The sequence below is a fragment of the Plutella xylostella genome, chromosome 8 (genome assembly GCF_932276165.1).
Source record: "Plutella xylostella chromosome 8, ilPluXylo3.1, whole genome shotgun sequence".
NCBI lineage: Eukaryota > Metazoa > Arthropoda > Insecta > Lepidoptera > Plutellidae > Plutella > Plutella xylostella.
The window spans coordinates 5,340,477-5,365,889 of NC_063988.1; the positions used below are offsets into that span (position 1 = coordinate 5,340,477).

General features: G+C 40.1%; 1 protein-coding gene across 1 annotated transcript in view; it reads left to right on the forward strand.

The window, feature by feature from the left end:
• Positions 1 to 13,958, forward strand: part of LOC119690374 (exonuclease GOR) — a 28,513-nt gene extending 14,555 nt beyond the window's left edge. The window contains exon 3 of the mRNA XM_038114843.2: positions 12,632 to 13,958. Coding sequence (XP_037970771.2) covers positions 12,632 to 13,791 — 1,160 coding nt within the window. The 3' untranslated portion in view covers positions 13,792 to 13,958. The remainder of the gene's footprint in view (positions 1 to 12,631) is intronic.
• The last annotated feature ends 11,455 nt before the right edge of the window (positions 13,959 to 25,413 follow it).

The following is a 25,413-nucleotide window of genomic DNA, read 5'->3' on the forward strand; positions in this document are numbered from 1 at the left end:
TATTTCGTACACCAAGTATACTTGTACGCTCCATCGCTCTTTGGCAAACCTTGAGTTTGGACTTCTGATGTTCGGTCAGAGACCAAGTCTGTGCGCCGTAGGTTAGGACAGGCAGTATACACATGTCGATCAGTTGGCGTTTGAGTGTTAGAGGGAGAGTGCTCTTCATAAGATCTTTAAGAAGGATTACTAGTAAATTTATTTTATTTTGTTCCTCCAGTTAGGTAATCAGAAGTAAAAGCTGTTTTTCAACGTGAAATTGTTTCGTTTTATTGCATCATATTGATAAATACAGATTTAACGTGATCTCGTTAATATGTTTTGTCACAAACATTATTTAATTTAACCCATTAAAATACTATTTCAGAATGCCCCAAAAATATAATTTTTTACTTGCAATTTAATGGATTTGTTGCATCAGATATCTTGAATATAGATATTTATTACAGTTCCCATAATAATGCGTGTACTAATTAACTTCTAATTTGTAATATCTCCAACACGTGCAACTGTAACTAGAATAACTCGGGACACTTTGTAGCAATTAAATCTAGATTTAGAAACAAAATAATATAAACAATAATCTTGTAAAAAAAACAAAAAAAAATTATAGCATGTGTTTTTTTTATTAATAATTATAACAAAATAACTCAAAACAGTCACATAAAAAATGCTCTACATCTACATTTTATATATATTTCAGAAATGGTAACATAATTTCGCGCGACCGAAGCCGAAGTGACCAAATTCATTTATTTGATATACACAGTAACAAATTCCCGGAAGTTTTCATCGTCATACAATTACATAGCTACTTCCCAGTGATTAGTTACCGACAAAAGATTAAAAAAACTATAACATCATCTTACCTATCTACTAGCGATTTACAAGTTAAATATAAGTATTACACATAGGTAATCTATTTAATTAGATACTATAGATAAAATAAAACCACGTGGTAAAATGTTGACGTGTTTACGCGTAGACCACGTGGTGTCAACTTTAATAATATTGTAGTAAAAGTTAACGGAACAATGGCGTCTGTGACGAGTCTACCAATTACCTTATCTCAGATTGGTTCCATGTTAGGTTTAAATACATTTTTACTTCGTTCAACTTTAATGTGTAACTAACAATCAGTTTCTTATTAGGTATTCGTCTACTTTAATGCGTAATGCGTATGCGTAACTCAGTTTCTTACTGGATTGGATTTTCTAAGACGTAAAATAGACGTATTGCTGTGAGTATGTGAGATGATTATCTTTAGGAATAAAAACACTTTTTATTCCGAATGTTTTATTATGTCGCCTAAATATAAACATGCTAACTTATCAGCTGTTTGAAATGAATGGAAAATTGCGTTGTAAGACAAAAAATAAAAATCTAAATTAAATTTGCTGTTTAAGGGTTACAAAGGGTACAAATATACAAAGTTGCATGTTTATATTATTGGCATTAGATCGCTGTTCAATTGGTGTTACATTATATCATCATCTCATTAGTAACACATGGATATAATTAGCAGGGACTAAGTCAAGTTTACTGAATGTACTGTAACTGATACTAATTATACTACCGAAAGTATAAGAAAAGGGAAGATATGACGGCCAAATCTCTGGCAACAACACAGAACGCCTAAAATATAGGTATATACAACAAAGTAAGCAACACTGAATTTTTCATTTTACCTTTACTAGCGCCATCTCTACCATCATTCTTGAAGCTCTACGTCTGTAGATAATTCTGTTATACAACTTATCGAGTAGTTAGAGCAATGTAGTCTAGATGGCAGCACTATTCATATTTGGTCTCAAATGTTCCTATTGTTATAAATTTTATATTTTTTACAACTTTTGTATTCTACGCCTTTTGAAAATTTATCATTCTTATTGATATTTCACGTGACTTTTTCCTAAGGGGCGTTGAAACCGCGATCAACCTTTGTCCAGAAGTAGTCGGCAGTTGGCAGGTGATTATAAAATAAATGGCCTTTCGCTATTTTTTCAAATATTTTTACTGTTCAAGTACACTTGAAGTATGCAAAAAGTACACAATTTGTAGTGTATCATTCGACAATGCGCGTTGTCACTCCAGAGGCGGAAGTTTGGTGATGTCTCACCTTGGAAACGATTAGTTCTGGTGCATTTACTACAAAAACATAAATTAGAACTTAAAAAAGATATATTTACTCTACTTACCTAAACCTATACATAAAATAAAACATGACCATTTATTTATTAAGACTCTAAGGATTTCCTTAAAAAAATATGCTACCGATAGTTTTTTTTTTACTTATAATAATGTACAATGTTATAGTATTTAACAAGTTTGCAGTATTTATCTGTTAGCCATGAAGTTAATTATTCATGTGCATATTGTGTCTTCTTTTCATGGCAACCGATAGTGGGTGGCAGTGACCCTTTGTCCTCTTTGCGTTGCAAGAATAATGGCATTTCGCCGCTTCCCTGACAGTTTTTATATGACCTCTACCGCTTGTCTGTTATTCTTATGACTTTATGAGCTATCTCCATTTTTAGCACCTATATTATATGTCATATCGTTCATTAGTAATAAAGGGGCCTAACTCATAAAATCATATATTTTTTGTTTTTATGAACAATAAAAATCAGATTTTTGATTTGTTCTTTATTCAACAAAAGTTTTAGTTTTCTCTTACGCTGGTTAACATTCTAAGAACAGCAACAGTTATTGATTGAATCACTTGTATCTAAGAACGTTAAGTATTGTCTTTACCTCAAGAAAGTAAAGTAAACCGTGCGAAGCAGCTAACTAACTGATTTACTCTTTTTACGAAGATTTTACGAGAACCTAGAGTTTTTATTTTCTTGTTAAAAGTGCACTTTTCATTTGTTTTCACTTGCATGATTCAACTTTCAAGTTTTGTAAGCATATAACTTCGCAAAAACTTATTTGTTATCAAGTGAATCGTATTTTAATATTGTGTACATACTTTTATTATTTTATTTATACAATATTGATTGAGATAATCTTTTAACTAATTATTAGTTTGATTATATTTTCAGACCCGTTTTACTCAGACTTCAATTAATTATTAAAATACTTAATATATTTTAAGACCTATGGACCATCGAAAATGCACATGGCATGGCAAACTCCACTAAGATTCCTAATTAATTTAATTATTTAGATTCGTGTAAATGTGTACTAACTTCTTTATATGTTACGTTATTAACCCTGGTGATGGTGTTATCATATAAATACTCTATTGTAATTTATAATATAATTTATTTTAATTTGATTAAGTCCCATTTTGACGAGATTGTGTACACATAAAAGCGAGAGAGATGAATCGAATCAAGTATTTCTTAAAGTTTCTAAAAACACAATATATGTAATTCAGGTTCGGATTGAGATATAATAATATTTTTTTATAAATATATCACTCATGGTATGGACGAACCGTTTGCTTGTAGCCAACCCACAAATCTATAAGAACAGAGCAATTTGAGGTAAATTTGTTTATTTTGAATGGCATTCTCAAATCACCGAAAAAGCTTTTTGCTGACCGTATCGACCTTCGATTATAACGTTCACTTTTTACTATTAATTCGACTCTATGTATAAATGTTTTTTGATATCGTACTCAAATGGGTAGGGTCCTATACGCACAAACCCCTCTCGTAAAGAGATCTATAAGGTGCACAGTGCACACTGAATGTTACTCCAAAACAAAACGTTAAAAAAAAACATAAATCGGTTTAGAAAATTGGCAGCTACCACATACACACAAATACACAGACACGTTTAACATACGTCTTACATCTTTCCTCTTTTTACGTCTGTAGGTTAAAAACACAAACGCACAGCCCTTCATGACTGTAGGGTTATTGCCATCATCTAGATAATAAATTGATTCTAAAGTTATAGAATAGCACCGCAAATTGTAAAAATCCAGCAAGTCTAACGATTCATGTTAAAGGTTTCACAACCAGCGATGAGCAATTAAAATTAATAATTATAGGTTTAAATTAATTCTCCGCCAATAGCCTCTTCCATTTCCATCATGGTCATGGAGTCATAATAATACAGAAATTATATAAAAAACTTATGAAATATTATTAGTGTTCTTAGCGGGTGGTGTAGTGTAGTGGCAGACTGTCTATGAGTTCATAAGTTAGTATTATAAATTTATATCAGGGAAGAAGTAGGATGTCGCATAGATAAATACGGAAATGCGTTCGTCTGCAATTTTCCTCGAGAGGTTTACAATTAAAAAATAATTAACCAAATCCTCGTCGTACAGTTCGATAACTTCAGTGTAGTTAATAACCTCGCCCACGAATAGCACACTCGTATGTAAATGCAAACATCTGCGTATTCTAATTATAGAGCGATAATATTCATTAAAGCATGAACTTATTGTCGCATCGACCGCTTCCGCCAACAGTGGCAGTGTATGTTGATGTCTAACAAAGAACAAAGAAAAGGGAAATAGGAAGATGCGTCAATGACGCCGACCGTCGCGCCACCTAGCGTGTGCAATCATGCGTACTATAAAGTAAATTCACAACAAAAATACAAGTTACAGCATTTGTTTAAATAAATACACAATAATGTGTGTTTAGCTGTAACATGCTGGGCCAAATGGGCAAAGACATCCTTCCGGCTCCACACCTTTATAAATCGACTAATTAATTTTAATTAGCTGCTGATTCTGACGTGGTACCTATGATACGAGTATGTGTTGTTTATGCTATTGCTGTAGTTGCTAAAATCACTTGTGTTTAAAATAAAACAAAAATGTACCTATGTATTTAAGTATACGGTGTTTATTGACACCGTAATTGAAATGTCAAAAATTTATAAATATATTTTTGATAAAATTTTCCTTTTATGAAACAAGTTTCTAAAAATAAAATTATTTGGCAAATATACCTACTCATTCATAAATTCATGGCCTCGTTTAAAGTAATTAAGAAATTCGACTGGCAAAGAATACTTGCGCAAGCGTCGAAATCGCAGTGAACTTCGCGCCTCTGACTGTCAGCGAAAGGTCTCTTAGGCCGGGCTAATGCACACTCAAATTAAATTTTTGCACAAATTAGTGCCAATTTTGTATTATCTGCATAATTCTTGTACATTAAAAAAACACTTTAGTAACGATGAACTCTAAGCAACCTCGTTGGCCACACTGGATAATGTCCGTGCGATATTGCCGGCTTACAAAAGTGAACCATAATGAAGTGTAGCCTGTGGAGATCCGAATTAGTGACCCGTCGAAAACAAAAGCAAATCCGCTACCATTGCATCACTGTAATGATGGCGGAAACGAATAAAACGGTGAAACGAAATGAACGCATGATGAACAGCCGCTGGACCAAATTAACGGACTAGCAAGTTGGCAACTAATTCACCGTTGCTTGGCAACCTTACACAATAACGGGCCCGGATATTTGTAATGATGTCCTTTGAATTTTATGCTATGCTTACTATCCGGTTCTGACGGAATAGCAGTCTTCTCCTATTTCATTATGACGCTCTATGTACAGGACGGCTTTATGTATTTCTCAATCCTCTTCAATTTGAACTGTCGTCCTTGAATACCATATCACCCATACTTATAACAATTGAATTGAGTTCATACTATCTAGGTATTACTTTCCGCTATTTACGCAGTCTCTGAGGCCTAGGTTGAAACTATTGTTGAAGGTTATTGTCGAAAGTGCGACATGAATCGTACAAAAAACTTGTGAAACATCCAAAATTCGCTACACCACCTTTCGTGTATGCACGCGTATCAGCCCCAATCAACTTTAATAGTTTCAATTCATGATGTTCATGATTTGCCCAATAGGTTTAGAGTTGAAGGATTCCTTTTATAGAAGTACCTTGACTTGACGTTGTCAATGAATGATTTATGCAATCGATGTGTGGATGTATTATGTATCGTGTTGTTCCTTGCATGCTTGGACGCAGAAGTAGGTACTTTATGATGTATAGGTACATACGTTGCAATTGTTGGTAGAATTGGATTTTATCGTTTCCCATCTTATTCGGTGAGTCGAGCGGACGCCCCGGCCACTGTTAGGGTAATTACGAGGCCTTCAGACTTTTACATGGATGACGGGTTGCCTCACGATCGCACAAATACACTACACTTCCGTTTGGAAACAACGATTCTACTCAAGTTGGGCAACGACTGTGCTGCTTCCCGCATATAATAGTTACAGTAAATCAATAAATTCGATCATTTATTAAATGAGTTACATGTGGGAGTCGGTTACCTCATATTATGTCCGATAGCGTTAGTTTACTCGGCATAGTTAAGTTTTCAGTTGTTTTATTCAGCCTAGCGATACATTTACATCTCTAAAATAAATTCAATCACAATATACCGGACTTTGAGTTGTCTTGTACGTAGTTTGATTTTCCCTATTAGGTACCGCTTATTTATATTTACATAATTAGTAAAAAGGGAAACATGAGAATTTGATCTGGTATTCTTGAGTGTAACCAAGTTCGTCATAGCCCTGGCCAGCCTATGTCACTTCGTTATATCACTAGGGTTTACCCTGTGGACGCATTTTACGACTAACTAATTATAAAACTTTTAATGAAACCTGTTTAAATCACCTTTTTATAGAGTAACTTACTTACTCCAACTTTTATATTACGCCTCATTCAATTGCGTACTTTGAAAAAACGTCAATTAACAGTGATTATGTCAACTTAGTAAGTACTTATACAATACAACTTATACCTACCTGCACACATATTCTACTATGGATTATTAGGCCTCTCATAAAACTAAAGTATTTTGATAGAGATGAAATCATTACGTTACACTCATTGAGGGGTAGCCAGCTATGGTAGGCAGATGGGCACTTGTCGCGAGTATTATGAGTATTAATATTAACAACAAAGACACGTGAATAAATTTGTCTGTCTAATTAACAAAAACATTTCGTGTGGTTATTAATGTACCTACGAGTAATGGATTCAACCAGTTATATTCCGGGACGTCTGCTTGTAATAATATAAATAAATAATTCTAATAAATTCCTGCCGCACATAGGTACACTGATTGACATTGTCGTAACTAGGAAGCTTATATAAATTCATAATACAAACCTATTTTAATCTATAATAGGCCTAAGTTACCATGTGGATTGTGAACTAATGAAAAGATTTGTTTCTATTATTAAATAATAATGGTAATTGTTTTCAAAATCGACGTAAATTCTACATACATAGTTCAACTATGTTCCAATAACTCCCTGGCTCGCTGCTCCAATTTACATGGGAGCTGGCTGGCTGAGCTGAAAAGAAGGAACCAAAGGTTCCATTGAAGAGTTACGTTCAGGAACTTAGCCCCCTTCCAGAATAGAATAAAGATTTGTCAAGCTGTTAGAATCCCGATCTCTTGTTTGTAAAATACATATATATAAATAATATTGCAATATTACTGTACGAAGTCAGAATAAAAGTAGAACATTCAGCGATATAAGGTCGTCTGCTCTGTCGACGTCACATTTTATCTCAGGAGTCAAACACCCCGCACTAATGAAACTACACTTCACAGATATTAACTGTTGAACGACGCAGTTCCACAATTGAGGGCATTTGCCAATCCACACACGAACACAATACCACAACATGACGAGTCTACTCCTGACAAAACAAATTTTGCATGAAAAAGAAAATGCTAAATAGTAGCACACAGTTTTCTTTAATTAATAGAACGTACAAATCGGTTGATCCGACGAACCGATTTTTTCCGCGTCGGCTGCAACTGTCGTCCTTAGTGACAGACGATGGCAATGCTCTGTATCGTGTATCGTCTGTTCTCGTCCAATTTACATAGATCGTCGGGTGGACTCGTGAACCACGCCGCAAGGCCGATGACCGCCCTTCAGTTTCAGGACAGTTTAACGTCCCTACATTAAACAAGAAGTGCATGTATTCTTCGTTATTTTCAGTATAGTACTTGCTATATTTGTGTGAATTTGTTTTCGTACAGTGCATTAATAATTCGGCAGTAAGCTGAAATCTGCAATCAAATTGTTGTTTTTTAAGTGGAGCGCCGTCTGACATCATTATCTAGATTCTAGGTGATTACGTAGCCCCTCGCGATGACGGCGCTGCACGACTGGCCTTTGCATTGAAAATATTCTTAATCATTGCTAAATATATCTACGGCTTATATTTAGACATTACTTATGTATTGTCTATACGTTTAATTTCTTATTTTCATCCGTTGTTCGTATTGAATTAATAGATGAATGAGCTGATTTCAAAGTGATTGTTTTTGGTACAGAGTTGTGAAATAGGTCATTAACCCAATGACTACACACAAAACATACGGTTCTAAATAGTATTGTAAATTAACTAATCATCCTATTAGCAGATGGATGATAAATGAATGCTTGCTGAACAAGCCAATATTGCGTAGTTGTCATTTAGATTAACTAGTGAGGTAGAGAACAATGTTGGTAATTTACTAATTGCAAATAGATAGACGATATTAGCATCAGTAATGCTAATCAATACAATGAACAAAGCATCTATATGGTAATATGCAGCGACGGCCGCCCATTTGTTAATTGAGGGCTTATCTGGATGTGCCTTTGTGTAACAATATTTGTACCTTCATAACTAAGTATATCTTTTGAATCGATTGTGTTAATCCATATTGGAGTGGGCATAAGCCCTAGAAAGACAAAGCACATCTATATTTGTGTAAACGGAATCTGTAATAACGAAATCCAATTCAAATGATGAAACATCCATCACGAATAGAAATTCCCAAGTTAAAGACGAAAGGCACGAAATAATTTGTTTCCTTCTTTGGGAGAAATTATTACCAATTTCAGGGCAAAATCCATTATGTATCTGGACCAAAACCAGGTCCTGCTAAGTCCTGACCTGTTTCTGATGTAATTGGACCACTTCTTGCGTGTCGGACCTCACGTGCTCTCAGCAGTTATTGCAAAACATTTCATCTTTTCTCCCTGACTCACTCCTTATAAGTATCACTTTGCAATTGTGCCACAAAATGAAAGGGATATTTAACAAATATATCTCCGAGTTACGATGTAGTCTAGTTGAAACTACAGAGTACAACGTACATATGTATACGAATGACCTACATTGAATCAATTTAGGGCAGCATCTGCGTAGTAACACTCGTTTGTTTATTTCACATATCCCGTAGGATTTAGGGCTATTGGCAATGCATAGAACGCTTCTGGTTTCAATCCTAGTCGAGATTAGGTGCGATAGCGTGTTTTAAACGATCCGAATGAATCATGTAACGATTACCACTTCCCGTATACGTATGTACTGACAGCTTCGAGATGATTATTAATAACAGATTTTCAATTTGGTTTCGTATACGGAAACCAGCAGTTTGTATGTATTTTTTCGGATCAGCAACAAAGAGTATCGTAATTGGAGAAGCATTATTCGTATCTCGTCAGGGGCCGCGTTGGTACGCCGACGACGTGTGAGACTCTTGGACGTGTCCCGAAAACGTTATTTTTCCGGTTTGGTCGCCAACTCTGTCTTCTCACTCGCTGACCGTTACCGGATTTTTCTTTGTCTAGTCATGCTCATGCGTTCGAAAATCACGTACCACCTACTGCAGTAGTAAACACTGACATCAAACAAACATGACACAGATGATATAGGTACTCCCCGCTATTGTGACTGTGTTACATTGAACTCGTACTACTACGCATAACACTTAATTACATTTTTATCTATAGTAGTGTAGTGTCCACGTTAATTGGGTTACACTAACCTTTGACTGCGCAATAAGTACAAGTTTTCTTAAGGATTAGGTTGTAGAGAACCTTTAGCATTTAACATGGACATGATTTGACCCAGTTGGCGGCGTGGGGGGGTCGGCTGTCCCATGTCGCGGACAACTTTCACCAAAACGCGCCGTCTACTTGCGAAAATAACAGTTTCCCTTTTGTTTTCAATAACGCCTCTCCTCCTTTGTATGAAATTTCAGTTGGCCACGGGAAAGTGCATACTAAGCGCAATTCCATGAATGTAGAGTTCCTGTTGAGTTTGCATATAAATTGGACTTAGTTTCAGTTTTAAGAAATGCAATTCTTGCGTATTTTCTGTTATGATTCATTACGTTGTTGGGTTTTCACTTTTGATGTCCATTTTTGGCGAATGCACCAATGTCACTATCAAATAAGTTCCGGTACGGCTCTCCGCTCGCCGCGACCCACTGACCGCGATACAGAGTGGAGCAACGTAAGTTTGCGTTGGCGTTTATAAACAAATTGCCCGTACCTACCTACTTGTTGAGCTCTCAAACACTATTCTTCTCACGGGACAAATTCGATAAAGACTTTTTTTTATAATAACTTCTTCAGCGTACTCTTTTAAGATTTCCTTTTTAAAATATTTTTGGTTCAGGTAGTGTTTATTGTTCTTTTGACGGAGGGTAGAGCTGGTGCAGCGAAGGTGCTCTTTTCAATTTTACATGTTCAAAGTGTGCGTGCCCAACACAAATAAACGTTGTATTTTAATAATATGCTGAGCAAATATGTTCGGATTTGAGTCATAACAGTAATTCGAGCAGTGGTGACTCTTGCTCTTGACACACTTAAATTTGCAAATATTAAATCTGTAATGTAGCTTATCGCAAACAATCGCTGTAATTTGATTTGTGCTGATTGTGTCTTCACACACAGCTGCTAGCCATGAATAATGCTCAGGCTGTAAATGCAAATGATGACTTAGTGGGTCTACGCAGATTACAGATTATTGCAGATAGGCTTGGCGTTTACGATTCCTCTAAAACGGACGATCCGCTTAATTCCAGTACCTCTACTATCAGGCTAAACCACAACAAACGCTATCACCGGGTGTTCAAGCGATACTATTTTTTTGAACTCCTTATCATACTGTCCTCCTTTTTATCTTTATTTACTTTGATAAGCCTAAGCGTATATTTTCGATTGTAGCAGTGTTTGGTAAATATCTTCCGTCTGCCCTTCTCTGTGAAAGTAGTGCTTTGTATCTCGGGTTAATAGTGTAGTAGTTTATGCGCGTGGTAGTTTCGCTGGAGTGTTACTTTGTGTGGCAGTACAGGTTTGCGCGAGTCGGTGAGCCGGTTGGCCGGTACCGTTGGTGATGCGCGCTCTGACATGGATTCGAAGGTTATCGCTCGGAGTCAGCGACCAGCCGCCGCCGCCGCCGCCGCCGCCGCTCTGTGTACAAACAACGCGCCGCTCACACGCGCACACTCGCTAATATGTAACGCTCCATTCTCGCTCGCTGCATTCATGCCCCCAGGAAAATCGATGCAGCTATCAACCGTCTATTAATATCTACCAACTGTGATTTCCATCGTGCGTCGCTCTGCGCGGGTGAAGCTGCGCTCGTGTTGCTGGGAATTTTTATCCTCCTACGGATGGAAACATCATTATCTTGTTTATTATCTATATCAAGTTTGGATGCTAAAGTGAAATCCCGCCGGTCGGGCATGTCACGTTGGGCAGCGGCACGGCTAGAGATGACGTCAATTGTATAAAATCTTTTAGATATTAAAACGTGTCGTCTTTAAAGTACGTGCTTCATAATAAGTAATGTTTATCAAGAGTACTTTTTTTTGTCTCGGTCGCTTCCTTCTCTCGAGCCATTGTTGCTCTGAGAACTGCTACGCAGGTTTTGCAGTCTAGTTTAGCGCAAAACCTGGTATTAATTTTGATTGTTCCGATGGTGATGCGACGAGTTGATGACTCGTTGACATGAGGTTGATTGATAGGTCGAGGTTCTAGGGAGCGCTTTGTCAGCCTTTGTGTGTTCGGATGTTGACGCGCAGTTATCTAGAGTCGGGTGAGAGTGCATAGAGTGTGCACTAACACTGGTGTAGCTGTGTTGGGGCCCGGCCAGCGCGGGGCAACGGCCGTCCTTCCGCCGCCGCCGCCGCCCCGGCCCGGCCCGGCCCGGCTCCACACTACTCCTCATGTAAACAATACACACATCGATGCATATCACCTCTTTGTTCACGACTGACAAACCTTGAGGCAACTGTTATCGTTACGGTTGACTCACATACAACATATAAATATACCTAAGTGCATTTTCCTTCATCAAAATTGCCGAGACATCAGTTAATTCCATACGTTTAATAATGTTAAAACAATTAAATTAAATGAATCCAAGTAAGTAAGGAAGGACGCTAACAGTTTCATTGATTTAGTTATCGCTGTGTACCTAAACCACAACAAATATTTTTATCGGGCAGACAGCATCAGCTGTTGTGAGTAAACAAACGAAGTCGGGTAGCGTCGCTGCCGGCGAGCGCGGCCGGCCGATAGCGGGCTCGGACACTAGTTCACGGAACATCATTTGTTTGCAGAATACCAAATTAGTGTTATCATTATCTTTTGTTTAGGAAAAAATGAGAATAGGGCGGTCGATCGGCATGTCCCGTTAACGAGCGCGCGCTACCTGCGCCCCACGTATATAGCGGCCGGGCCGGCCCGCCGCGCCATTAGTACAGCGCTCGTGCGCGCGACCGCACGTCCCTCCCGCGCTCCGTCTCCGACTCGCATCTATGTGTACACAAGCTCGCAAAACATGCACTACTCTAACATTCACCCCAACTTGTTCTGTGAAGAGGCCGACTCGTCGCCGGAGGTGGTCGCCGCGGCCCGCCGGCGCAAGCCGCGCGAGCGACGCCGCCCCCCGGCCGCGCCGCCGTCGCCGCCGCCCCCGAGAATCTCCCCCGAGGAACTAGCCGAGGCGCTGCGGCCGCACCTGCTGTCCCCGCAGCGCATGTGGACGCTCGGCTACCCCTTCGAGATCGAGCCCAACTCGTGCAAGGCCGTGGTGTACGTGAACCCGCCGCCGCGCCCGCGCCCCGCCACGTCGTGGGACGTGAACGCGCCCGAGTTCGTGCCCAGCGGCGGCTCGTGCGGGGACTCCGGGCGCGGCTCGTGCGGCAGCTCGCCGCGCTCCGACAGCGACGAGGAGGCGGACGCCGTGGAGCGCACGTGCGTGCGCTGCGACGCGCTGTTCCGCATGTCGCGCGACGGCGACTACGTGAGCGAGGAGCCGTGCGTGTACCACTGGGGCCGCGCGGGCGCCGAGCGCCGCTACAGCTGCTGCGGCGCGGCGCCGGGCGCGCGCGGCTGCAGCACGGCGCGCCTGCACGTGTGGTCGGGCACGCGGCCCGGCATGAACGGCCCGCTGGACGGCTACGTGCGCGCGCGCTCGCGCCGCGGCGGCGTGTTCGCGCTGGACACGGAGATGTGCTACACCACGAGCGGACTGGAGCTGGCCAGCGTGGCCGTGGTGGCGGCGGACGGGCGGCTCGTGTACCGCGCGCTCGTGCGCCCCGCCGGCCGCGTCGTGGACCACAACACGCGCTTCTCCGGCATCAGGCCGCGCGACCTGGCGCGCGCGACCAAGACGCTGAGGGACGTGCAGAACGACATCCTGGGCTTCGTGGGCTCCGACACCATCCTGGTGGGGCACGCGCTGGACAACGACCTGCGCGTGCTGAAGCTGCTGCACGGCGCCGTGGTGGACACGGTGGCGCTGTACCCGCACGCGCGCGGCTGGCCGCTGCGGCGCTCGCTGCGCGCGCTGGCGGCCGAGCTGCTGGGCCGCAGCGTGCAGCGCGGCACGCACTCGCCGCTGGAGGACGCGCGCGCCGCCATGGACCTGGTGCTGCTGCGCGTGCACGCCGAGCGCCCCCCGCGCCCGCGCCCCGCCCCCGCCGTCGCCCCCGCCGTCGCCCTGCTGCCCTACGACCCGCTGCTGGTGCCCGCCTAGCACCGGCTCCTCTACCGTGACGACTGTTCGATGAACATGATGCGAATTTGGACAATTTTTCTAGTACAAGTGACTTAAGACGTTACGTTGACGAAGCGCGCGTACTTACGTGTATGTGCCTTCGAATTGTTGATGGACAATAAACGTATATGATCTTTTTTACAAAACTTTGTTTATATTCCTGAACCTCCGACCTATAACGTAAGTAGCCAGTGTTAGTAAACAAGTTTAGTTGGACTTCATCTTATCCGATGCACGTACACAATTATGATTCTCATTACCACATCAAAATGCATCCAATAGCTCAGCCATGGAGAAAACTTAGATACCATTTATATCTGTCATCGACTTGAAGAGAAACCGTATTTATTCATGCTCACCTATTTGCCTATTAAATTCTAGGCATGTGCCTAATTTTATGTCTCTGTGGAGCCACGCACGGCACTTTCACTGCGGGCGGTTTCTCCGCGCCGCCACTGCCGCTCTACGATTATTATAATCGCTATACGCAACTCTCAGATACGTATCTGGGACGTGTGTTCGTTGGAACAACAAGTCCTATCACTCGTTGTGTTTGAGCTGTCAAAATGTAAATAGCTTTTGTTTTGTTCGCCAATTTACATGGCAGATTCGGATTCTGATGCAAGGGCTGCGTGGACTTTTACAAGAATATGGATGATAAATTTCAAAGGTTGATTAAGTCCGTGTAGGGTGTGAGTCATGCGGTTTCTTCGTATTTCGATCATGGTGTAGTTGGAGGAATCTCGCCTGTTGCATGACGTAAGGAAAATCCACATTACTAAACAAAATTATAATATACGGTGCCATTTGTTGACTCACTTCTATTAGGTAGGTACAATACAAACTCTTTCTTGAGGAAACTAACCCAATACTAAGGAAGTATAATTAACTGAAACTAAATCAGATTGACCGATTTTAATCATTACTTTAGATCCGATGGCGAAATCGTATGACGTATTTAAACATTTTCCTTTCAACTATACTTATTGCAACAGGGAAGTTAGCGTTTTCTTAATGACAATGAATTCTCATTACCGCTGAGATAATCCGCTAATCACCTCAAGGAGTTCCATTGAATTCACATAGCAACTAGCAACGCACTAGGCATTAGCATTTCTGAGTAACACTGTAGAGGATCTAGTGTTGTTAGTGTCTGTAAAGTTTCTCAGTAAACGCCTGCACTAGTCTGTTTACATAATGCGCTTACATAAATCTATGACGAAACTGCTAACTAGCAACAGATGAGCCGACTTAACCACTTCCACCTTGGATGCGCGTCGTGAGAAATCAAGACATTGCACGTCCTCTTTAGCGGCAGCCATTAGCCATTGTAAAGGCATTGCCTCATTTCCAAGGTGTCGTACGACCGATCAATCAACGCTACCACCAATATTTATGAATAGCAACAGATCATTGCTATCTGTGTAGATTAGACAAGGACAAAATAAAAACGAAATGTGAGTAATGCATCTAGATTGGTAAGTAGCGTCGAGAGCATTGCCCTCGCGCCCCGGGCACTCTTGGACTCTCCGTGTTTACATCTCGGCGCCGAAATGTGGTTTGTATTGACTCTACAGAGGTGACACCTCGGCCGATCCCACCGCAGCCCGCTGCCGGCTCAACCCCGACTGCTACACAGAGATCACATCAAACGATAAGCATAATTGACAAACATACTCGTACACGCAAAAGATAAACGTTTAGAAACAAGTAATTTAGGTTACATGACAGTCGTTTTCAAGATCTATGTCTTGCCGATAAATTATTGATGCTTGATAATGTCGTGCCTATCAATGTATTGTTTTCATCGTAATTACTTTATTCGATATAATTTATGTGCCACGATCCGAGCCTATCTGAAAATTAGCATTGCATATACAAACAAGACGTCATTTCAAAACATGCAATCCATTATGATCAAAGTGTTTATAGTTGGATATATCTGAGTATCATCAACATATCTCCATCGTCCTACGAGCGCTATCGCTTTGTTCCACGAAGTGTGAGTGAAGACAGCTGCCGCGTCACTCGGCTGCGAATCAGATGTCCGAAATAGATGTTACGAAACATCCTCTGAAATATGATGATGAGATATTAGTTATCAAAGAGCCAGGTGATACTGAGAGTGAGAAGTCACGCTCGAGCTGGAGGCGCAACAGGCGGACGTGGCTCGCTCATTGCAGCCGCGGACTATCGTCACGCCACATCTGCAAGACCACAGAAAAACCTATATCTGTCGATGTAAACTCTCACTATTACGAGCGCGCTACGTGCATCGAGCATGCGTTTATCTACCCGGGGCTATACGCGATGATTCGCTTCAATAACTAGTAAAGTTCCTCTTGATTCTCGCTGAAGGGCATACAATGTTATGTTTAACTGACGCAATACGCACACAATGATTTTCTCATCAAACGTTGTCGTATGAGGCATGAAATAACAGGACCCTGGAGTTATTGACTGGCGCAGTGAGGAGGCGAGGTTGTGTGTGCTGGTTGTGCTGGCGCGGCCTCCGAGGCGCCTCCGAGCCGCGTCAATATATATCTTTCACAATAAGAGTCTTGCATAAAGCGAAGTGCAGTTTCGTCATGGAGCCGCCGCCACGCCCCCCCGACCCCCTCCACCCTCCCACACCCATTGCCGAGTTGTCGACTACTCGTCTCGTTTTTTACTCAACTTTAAGCTAGGAAGGTAAAACATAATAATCGCTGATGACCGACTCATTTGAATATACAGACGAGGAAGCCAAGTTTTACAGATCCAAGCAAGGTTACGCAATAATAAAGGAAAAAGCAAAGCAATTACCTACCACAAAGTTTATTCCAACTATGAACTTGGTTGGCTCGCCCGTACGAAGTCAATGAAATTCTAAACATTTCATTTGAAAATGAAAATGTAGTCAATGAACTTACCAAGTGACTCATTTATTGGCGCAGTTCAATAGACAATTAAATAACTCAGTCGGCGACCACTTAATACAGCGGTTCGCAACAAGCTGATCCGAATCTGCAGCGAAGCCTGGCCTCACTATAACAACACTGACAATGACGGAGGGACCTTGAGTTTCGAGTAGTGACGACTTTTTGTCTCATTACGGCTCGGATAAGAATCGACGAGCTCATGCAGAATATGTGGGCATTGTACCTACGTGCGGTCGTCGTGATTGCTAACATATCAGATTATGTATGTAATTATTGATTCGAGTTTTTGTTCAGTAACCGACTTCCTAGTTCCCTTGAAGAGGCCATTGAACGAGAGGAGCGGCGCGCTCTCGACGCTGCCTGCAATCAACAATTCATCAGCTAACTATAATTGACAACACCGTGTCACTAATCATTGATGTCAGCATTTTAATTATGTATGAATTATATCATTACGTTCATTAGAGTGCTGTGTTGTAGATAATGCGAAACAAAGACATACCTCGACGTCTGTCTGCACCGTTAACAGTGAAAATTTAAACCATTTTCCGTACAATTCAGCTCTCTAACTGCAGTTCATATCTAACTGTCTTCCGTTTTGGAATATTGTATCGTTGTCTATATTTAGAAATTAATCAATAGTTTGGAATCGACCGGTCGCTTTAGCAATGCTTACAACTGGGCAGTCGGGGCCTGAAACACAAAGACCTTGATACAGTGACTCAGTTTCAATTTCAATATCTATTAAATAGTTTGCCGACCTCTTGCTGGTCAGCGCATTATTGCCGTATGAGTAGTATGACGCAGCAGTAGCATAAGCAACGCATTACTTTATAAGCATTTTTGTCGGATTTTGAATTTCTTTCGGTACGTTCAGGAGTTTTTCGTTTGTCCTCATAAAAATATACTTATAGTAAATTCCATAAATTTCCGAATTTATTAACAGGTTTGTGAAGGGTCCTTTTACAACTGTAGTGCCTTTAACTCGCAAAACAACAATTATATGTAAATAAAAGGTGTGTCCCTAAATAAAGATTAAGTTTTAAAGTCGTCCAAAATTTGGCTTGCCGTAACGCCGACTTTCAAAAACAATAAAAAAATATTTAACTTTAAGACCAATGCTATCAATAAGCTATGACCAATTTCTACCTAACCTAGGCTTTTGTGTAAGAAGAAGAGACGGATTTCGAAAATGAATCACCCGTATTAAATATTTCTAAACCCAGCAAAATTACAAGTATTTATGTTTATTACCAAGTAAAAGATTAAACCTTATTGTCTATCGTTAAAATTACTCTAAGTATATTTCTACGTTAATTTAGTGCAGCTTCACTTTTGTGTAAAAAAAATGAATAGTATTTTACAACCTGTAAGATTTGTTGTTCAGTGATGGGGCCGTATTTTGGAAAATCATCTGTATTTAGGACCGACATTTACAAAACTTACCTGACAATGAATAAAAACTTTGTAAGTATTAGTTAGACGTGTCGTCTGCTTTGAAGCAGCCGCAAAAAATTGGCACAGCTGATTGTAGACGTGACGAACGACACAAGCACAGGGAAAGTGACTTTTCTTCTTCTGGGAATCATGAATTGCGTAGGCGTATAATAATAGAGGTGTTACTGCCACCTGCACGAGTGAACGGTGTTATTGTTGGTGTAGATGGGTCGGTGCTGCTGTGGGACGTGCGGGACCTGGGCCAGAAGGAGCACAAGTCGCTGCGGGTGAACCTCGAGTTCGACCACGCGTCGCACGTGTTCTGGACGCCCGACTCCAAGGCCTTCCTCGTGCACACCGTGAAGGAGAACCACATCGTCGCCTACAAGATCGAGAGGAAGAAGGACGGCACCATCGGCGCCGCCGCCCCCGCCGCCACTTTAGAACGGGTAAGATACTCTATTATGAAACGAATCGATACACCAGCTGGTATAGTTACTAGGGCTACAGAAATGGAGCGGCTCTGTGCAACAGTACTCTCATTCTGGCACACTTTTTACCAGCAGTTTCTCTAAATGTAATTGCTTATTATTGCGCTGTTTATTGGCGTTGGGACACGCGTGTGCATGCGACTGAGTTACGTAATGTGTACGTAAACTTGTAGTTAGTCGGTTAATATTATCTTCCACTATCGGGCGGCAGCTGCGGCGCAGAGATCGCGCTCGAACAAAGAGCAACTGTAAAATTATCGGGTCAAGCCACTGCCGCCCGGTGACGTCTACAAACACGAAGGAAACTAGGTCAATAGGTAACGCACAAATGGAATAAATGAAAATTTAATCAATCCCCTTTGTGTCTTGTTCCCGCTATTGTTGTGTGCATTGCGAGTGTAATGTAGTGACAATGTAGTGAGTAGTGTTGCTTGCGAGTGCTGTAGAAACCGCGGGGTCGTGGGTGCGTGCGCGATTGTCTGATGCGTGCGCACAGTTACACCGGCTAATTAGCGCATCGTACGCACCCGCCATTCAAATACCGTAGCAACAGGTGATGCGCCTCCTATGTACAAGTTCTACTATTCTAGAATCCCAATTCAGCTGTCTGTCCCACTCTTTCTTTGTAGGTACTTAGTAAATTTACATTTGCAAACAGACATGCGTTAGCGATAACAGTTATACATAGTCCAAATGTCGATAGTATTTGTGGCAACTTTGAGGAGTTGGCTACGAATGCTGTTCGATCCGGCGATGCACCTACGCACAGACTATATCTGGGAATTACCATCTTAGTCCAACGCCTACGTCATACCCAATAAATGTAGAAGTGCGTCCGTATAAAGAGGAATTTTGTTTTCGTCTTAAAGGTCGACCTTTAGCAGTGACCGGCGACGGCGGCGGCGTCGTCGGGCGTTGTTTTGGCCCCAGTGTGTTTTGATCGGGTAACCCTGTTTACAAGGCGGGCGCGCGGAGATCAGTGGCCGACGATATGCACAAGCAGATCGCCTCTGTTTGACGCAATCTCGTGAACCGCGTATTAATAAAGCGGGGCCGAAAATAGGTGGGCGTCATATTGTACGCTAGCCACGGATCAATGGCCGCCGATGGAAATTCAATTTACAGTTTCCCGACTGTTCACGCTAAACGGAAGGTTAAAGATGCTTCGTCTCGCACCGCTATGAACCACAACATAAGTCTAGATAGTGATCATGAAACTTTGAACGCTGCCCTAACAAAACCATATTAGATACCAGTTCGCCAGTGACTCACGAGTCGTAACGGTTGGCAAAACAAACGAAGGAAACGATAAATCGTTATTGACTTTAATAAGGCCTGAACCAGAGGTCACAAGACCGCAGCCGGGCCCGCGTCGTGCAGATATAATGCGCTGCTGCGAACGTAACTAACGTCTGTGGCCCACGGTTCACGCAACCTTGGCCGCCTCCATTGTGCGAGGTGTCGCAAACCCGCTTGTCGCCATCACTTATGTAACCATCAGCCTTTCATCACCTCTGGATGTGACACGATTAGCTCGCCCATCACAATCTCGCCGGCAATCTTACACCGCAGACAGATAATGTAGGTATCTCAAAACGTGATTGTACGATTGCACTCAGGTGCACGGAAACCCTCTTATCTACGCGTCTCTGAATTCTAACTTACCTAACTAGGTTTGATTGGTGTGAGATAATTATAATAATTATTATATTGATTGCATTTTATCTTCACGAGCCTATCGCAGTGCGCAGCCGTGGGTAGACGTTGCATATTGTAAACCTACCTAGGTTTATGTTATAAATGTTATAAGATGGCATCTGACCCTACTGCCGGTTGCAATGATAAATAATCAGTATGAAACTAGGAGATGTGATATGTCCAGCAGTGGACAATATACGGGATTGATGAAACAGTCCTGATATCCATAGTTGTAATCTTTATGCTATTTAAATCTCTACATTTTATTGCAATTGAACTCTATAAAAATACGGACAAAAAGCTCGGGACGCTCGTGTAGGAAACACGTGCAAGCGTCGCTATATAGGTACTTTTTTCGTCCTGAAATTCATTTCAGAACTTTGAAGCTTTCATATCGAATAACCTGTAAGGTTTTATTTTGTGCTTTGTAAATTTACGTACACGTGGGAAAATAGAGAAAACTAAATAGAGAACCAGGAGACCAATGCAGGCGAATGCGTAATAGTTTCGGATACTTTGTTTATAAACTCGGTGAGCGATGAAATGGACGGATTGAGGTTTGTTTATGCTTCTCTATAATTTGAGAGCCGTTCAATACACGTGGCTAATAACCAGGAGGGTTACTCTACACTGACGACAAACGAACGAACGAGAGCTGTCGTGCAATCGGCAGGTTTAAGACAACAAAATAGAGTCTTGGCTCGCGCAGTAGCTCTCCGAAACTTAGTTTTTCGTCGTAAAGAGTGACCCCCAGGCTCCCGAGAGCCGCGGTGGCTGAGTTACGAGCGCGGAGCCGCCCCGGGCTCCGGGCCAACTGCTCCAATCTGGTGACGCCTCTCTGCAATATCAACATCCTGCATTAATCACTCTTTGATGCATCTTTATTTAGACCACTTCCAATTTTAATGTGACTCACACTTCCGTACGGTACAAAAGGTGTTAAATAATGAGTAATAGTATACATAACTTATTGTAATACGTAGTTCGTAAGCAGTTATCAGAGTGTGTTCGTAAGCAGTAGGTAGGTAACTCGGAGTTGTTGATAGAGTTCATTGTTTCTTTTTGTCGTTTTAGGTTTTCGTTTGGCTTTGTTTGTTCAGTGGCTTACACCACCTGTGCGGCTGCTCGGCTATTTTAACCTTAACGTCGTATGGTCGAGTTCAGATTTCCGTAATAAATTAACTTATTATTAGATTTCCCACATGCGATCTTTAGATTTTAATAGCATCGTGTCTGTTTATTGTCCTTGAGGTCGCTAACACTTATCTTTGCCAGTAATAGATACAGCAGTCAGTTTAATAAAGTAACTTCGACTGAAAATCACTGCACACGACTGCAATCTTCAGCCGAAATAAAAATAAAAGTATTTTCTATTACCTGGGGCATCTAAGCCTCTTAGCGCTGGCTGCGAGTTTGAAATACAAAGGCGCTAGCACAAAGGTTTCACGCGAGTGAGCCGTTTACAGCAGCATTACTCCCTTTCAGGAAAAGAATGTAACATCTTCTTTGTTCTGGAATCAGCTGTTTGCGTGACTTATACATGTGTAGCCCACATGTGAGTGGACTCAATAGACGAATACATGAGAGCGGTGTTGGGTATCACATGTGCGGTGCATCATATTGTTTGAAAGTGTGTCACCGTTTTTAATTAGTACAAAACAACCGAAAGCCATGGGCTGGCAAATGGCGATGACGGTACAATGAATGTGCATCGGCAGTACCCCGGTGTTGAGTCGACCAATACTGATAAGGCGTCATTGTGTTGGGCCTAAGCCTCTTGGCAACTCTTGGCCGCTGGTTATACTTGCAAATAAAATACAGCTTTGTATACCCTTTTTATGAATTAGGATTTTCTAAGAAGTCCTTATAACTAATAATTTATCTCTGACTAGTTTAAAAGAGGACCTTGTGGAGATATTGTTGGTCTTTGTTTATGGCTCAAAGCTATTTTTAGCGTAATTGTAGTACTTACCTATAGCAGTTTTTTTTTCGGCTGCGCGATTATATGATTATGTTTCATGAATGCAGTTTGTGTTGCGGTGTGAAATAAATTAGTTTGCTTTATTAGTCTATGCTTTTAGTAAAATTCTCTATCTCTAGTATTTAAGGTACTTACTTGCTCTTCATCTGGCATCGCTGTATATTATACGTATTGGCCAACAAACTTCCAAAAAGTAAAATAAGAAGTGGTGTGGCGAAATCGAAGTAGACTATTTTCAATTTCATTGTTTACTAATTATCAATAGGTATAAACGTAGAGAATGATATATTTCTTCGCTTGTGTCGACTCAATTCTGTAATAAGTAATATTTGAATTAAGGTCAATTAATATGATGTATGTTCACGTCACGAGTCACGATTCATCTGTTTGCCTAAAATGGCTATGTTTTAAGCCTAAATTGTTATCTGGTTCGCTGAATGCTCATGAAAACGTGTTAATTACTTCGGTACAGTTAATAAACATTAAAATGTATAGATTAAATCTGACCCAAAATAATACGTTGTGCGACATAAAATATAATAAAGTTTTCGAAATGATGTCGTTAAATGCGTTGAGTTGTGTGCGAATGAATACAATGATCCATTTGTTTATGAAGATAGTATCGTATCATATTACTATGTAATCGAGCTCGCTACATTAACATGTGTGTCTATTTAATTTACTAGTTGCTGCCCTCGAGCGCAGAAAATAAATAAAAAGTCTTATCACTATCTGATTTGATCTAAGTAAGTCCTGTCATTCCCCTAGGTATAGGTATACCTAGTATATGCACGATCAGTATATTTTTTATTAAGCTAAATTCGTTTATATGATGGAGTGTAAATTCATAAATTATAAATAAATAAATTCATCAGTTAATTTTCCGAGGAAAGATATTGTTACTGGCATATTAATTGACAACATTTCAAAATTTTATACAGTTGAAATTCGAAAACCATTTAGAGATATGGATCTAATATTCACAAAAAAAATGTTTCCGATTTTTCTATTGATTTATTACAGAAAAAAACATAAAAATCTAAATTATCATTCGTGACATCACGATGTGGCATAATAATTAAACGCGCTTTTACTTCTAAAACATGAACAAAAAAAAAAAACATTTTATGTCACTTTGACAATGACAATGACAAACATCACTCAAATGTCTGTCACTTTTATGTGTCCTTGTCAATGACGAAAGTTCGTGATTGGTCCTTGCTACAAAATAAAGTTGAAGTTGAAGTTGATTGGTCCTTTTTCATGTCAAGTTAATGTCATCCAACTTTTTTTTTTAGGTTAGGCAGGCAACGAAAATATTTTTATCCAAAGCCACGACGTGACGTCACTCATACTATAAATATTTTGAACTTTGAAATCAAACAAATATATTAAAACATAGAAATATTAAGAAATAAAAAAATACGGGTCATCTAAATTTGTGATATCTCGTCGAAAATAAAATAAAATCGGTGAGCATTTTATTTGAAATGTTGTCAATTGTAAGACCAACTCTCAACTTGCTTAAAAACTACGTACATCTGCAAAACTATGTATGCATCATAGGTACCTATATAGTTTAGCTGTAAATTACTGCGTCCTTATAGCGAAATTTCGACTTTTCTGGAAATTAAAAATGATATAGATACATTTATATGACACACTGACAACAGTAACATAAAAAAATATGAGAAAATAATACAATACAAAACAACACCGAAAATACAGAAAATAAAAACAAAATGACTGTTATTATTATCATAGTGTTATCGACCAATGAAAAGTGATGCTCATACGCATTTCCGCAAAACTTATAAAACATTGACGTATTTTACCGATAGAACGTATGTTATGTCTGTGTCTTCATAATAATATTATTTACAAAGTAGAAATTTAACCCTTAGGTTCTATAAATAACTAATAATATTAGCTAATAGGCTGTAATAGTTACGGCTACATTTTACGCTACGTTTTGTTTGCTAGTGCAACGACTTTGCTGCCTGTTTTTAAAATTATTCATACAACGTGTATTATTGTTTTTCTACTGGGCGTTGCAAAATGGGTATTCTAAGCCGAAACCAGCATGTGCAGCATGTTATATGTAAGCCCGAAAAAGAAATCAGAATTTCAAAATTCGAGAAAAAAAATATCATTTTCCATAGAAACCCTTTTTGCAACACCCTGTATAGTACCGATGATAGATTCGTATATACCTCAGTAAAACATGAAAAACTAGATTTCATATTAATATCGGTTTTCAGTAAGAATCTAGATTCTCAAGTGGCATTATAGTGTGGGAATCAAACGATCTATTCCTATCACCCGCCATTGTTGCCGGTTTTTGTATGAAACTAGTAGTCATTGTGAAGACAATGTGATCGCAAGATTTCGCCAATCTAACTGCAAAGGCAGGTCTATCTTGATTGTTACATGGTTGTTAGGTTTTAAGATGTTCTAAGCCAAATCGTTGCTTTAGTTTAGGACACCTGCTTAGCTTAAAGAACCAGAATAAGATAGTACCTATAGTAACCTAACAAATGGTAAATGAAAAATTCAAAACAAATTTTATATGTATTTAGATCACTCAATTCAAAGGATTTTTTATATTATCAAAGAAAACTCAGTAATTATATAGGTCTAATTGAGCACAAATCAAGTACCTACCTAGGTATATAAAATAAGATGTCGGTACACACAGGAACACTGCAGTAAGTCCTTCAAGATTTTTCTTTACTAATTTGTCAACACTTTAATTCGTCGGCTGTTCAAAACAGTATTTTTCACTGTATTCATATTAACCATATTATAACTAACGGGGATGTTAAGTCAGTAATCAGTATGCTATTATTATCAGCCATTTACTACAACATATTGTTTTTATAATACGGATACAAGAATATATATTTATGTAAAAGTGGACCGTACCGGGACCATCAACAGGAAGTAAAATAAACACAAAGTATATTTTATGCTAATTAAAATCAATGTTATTCGATATTCGATGAGGTCTTTCGACTGGCGCCGTTAAAATTAAAATAAAAAGTAGGTGGATCTGTCCGCTACTAAGTATAAT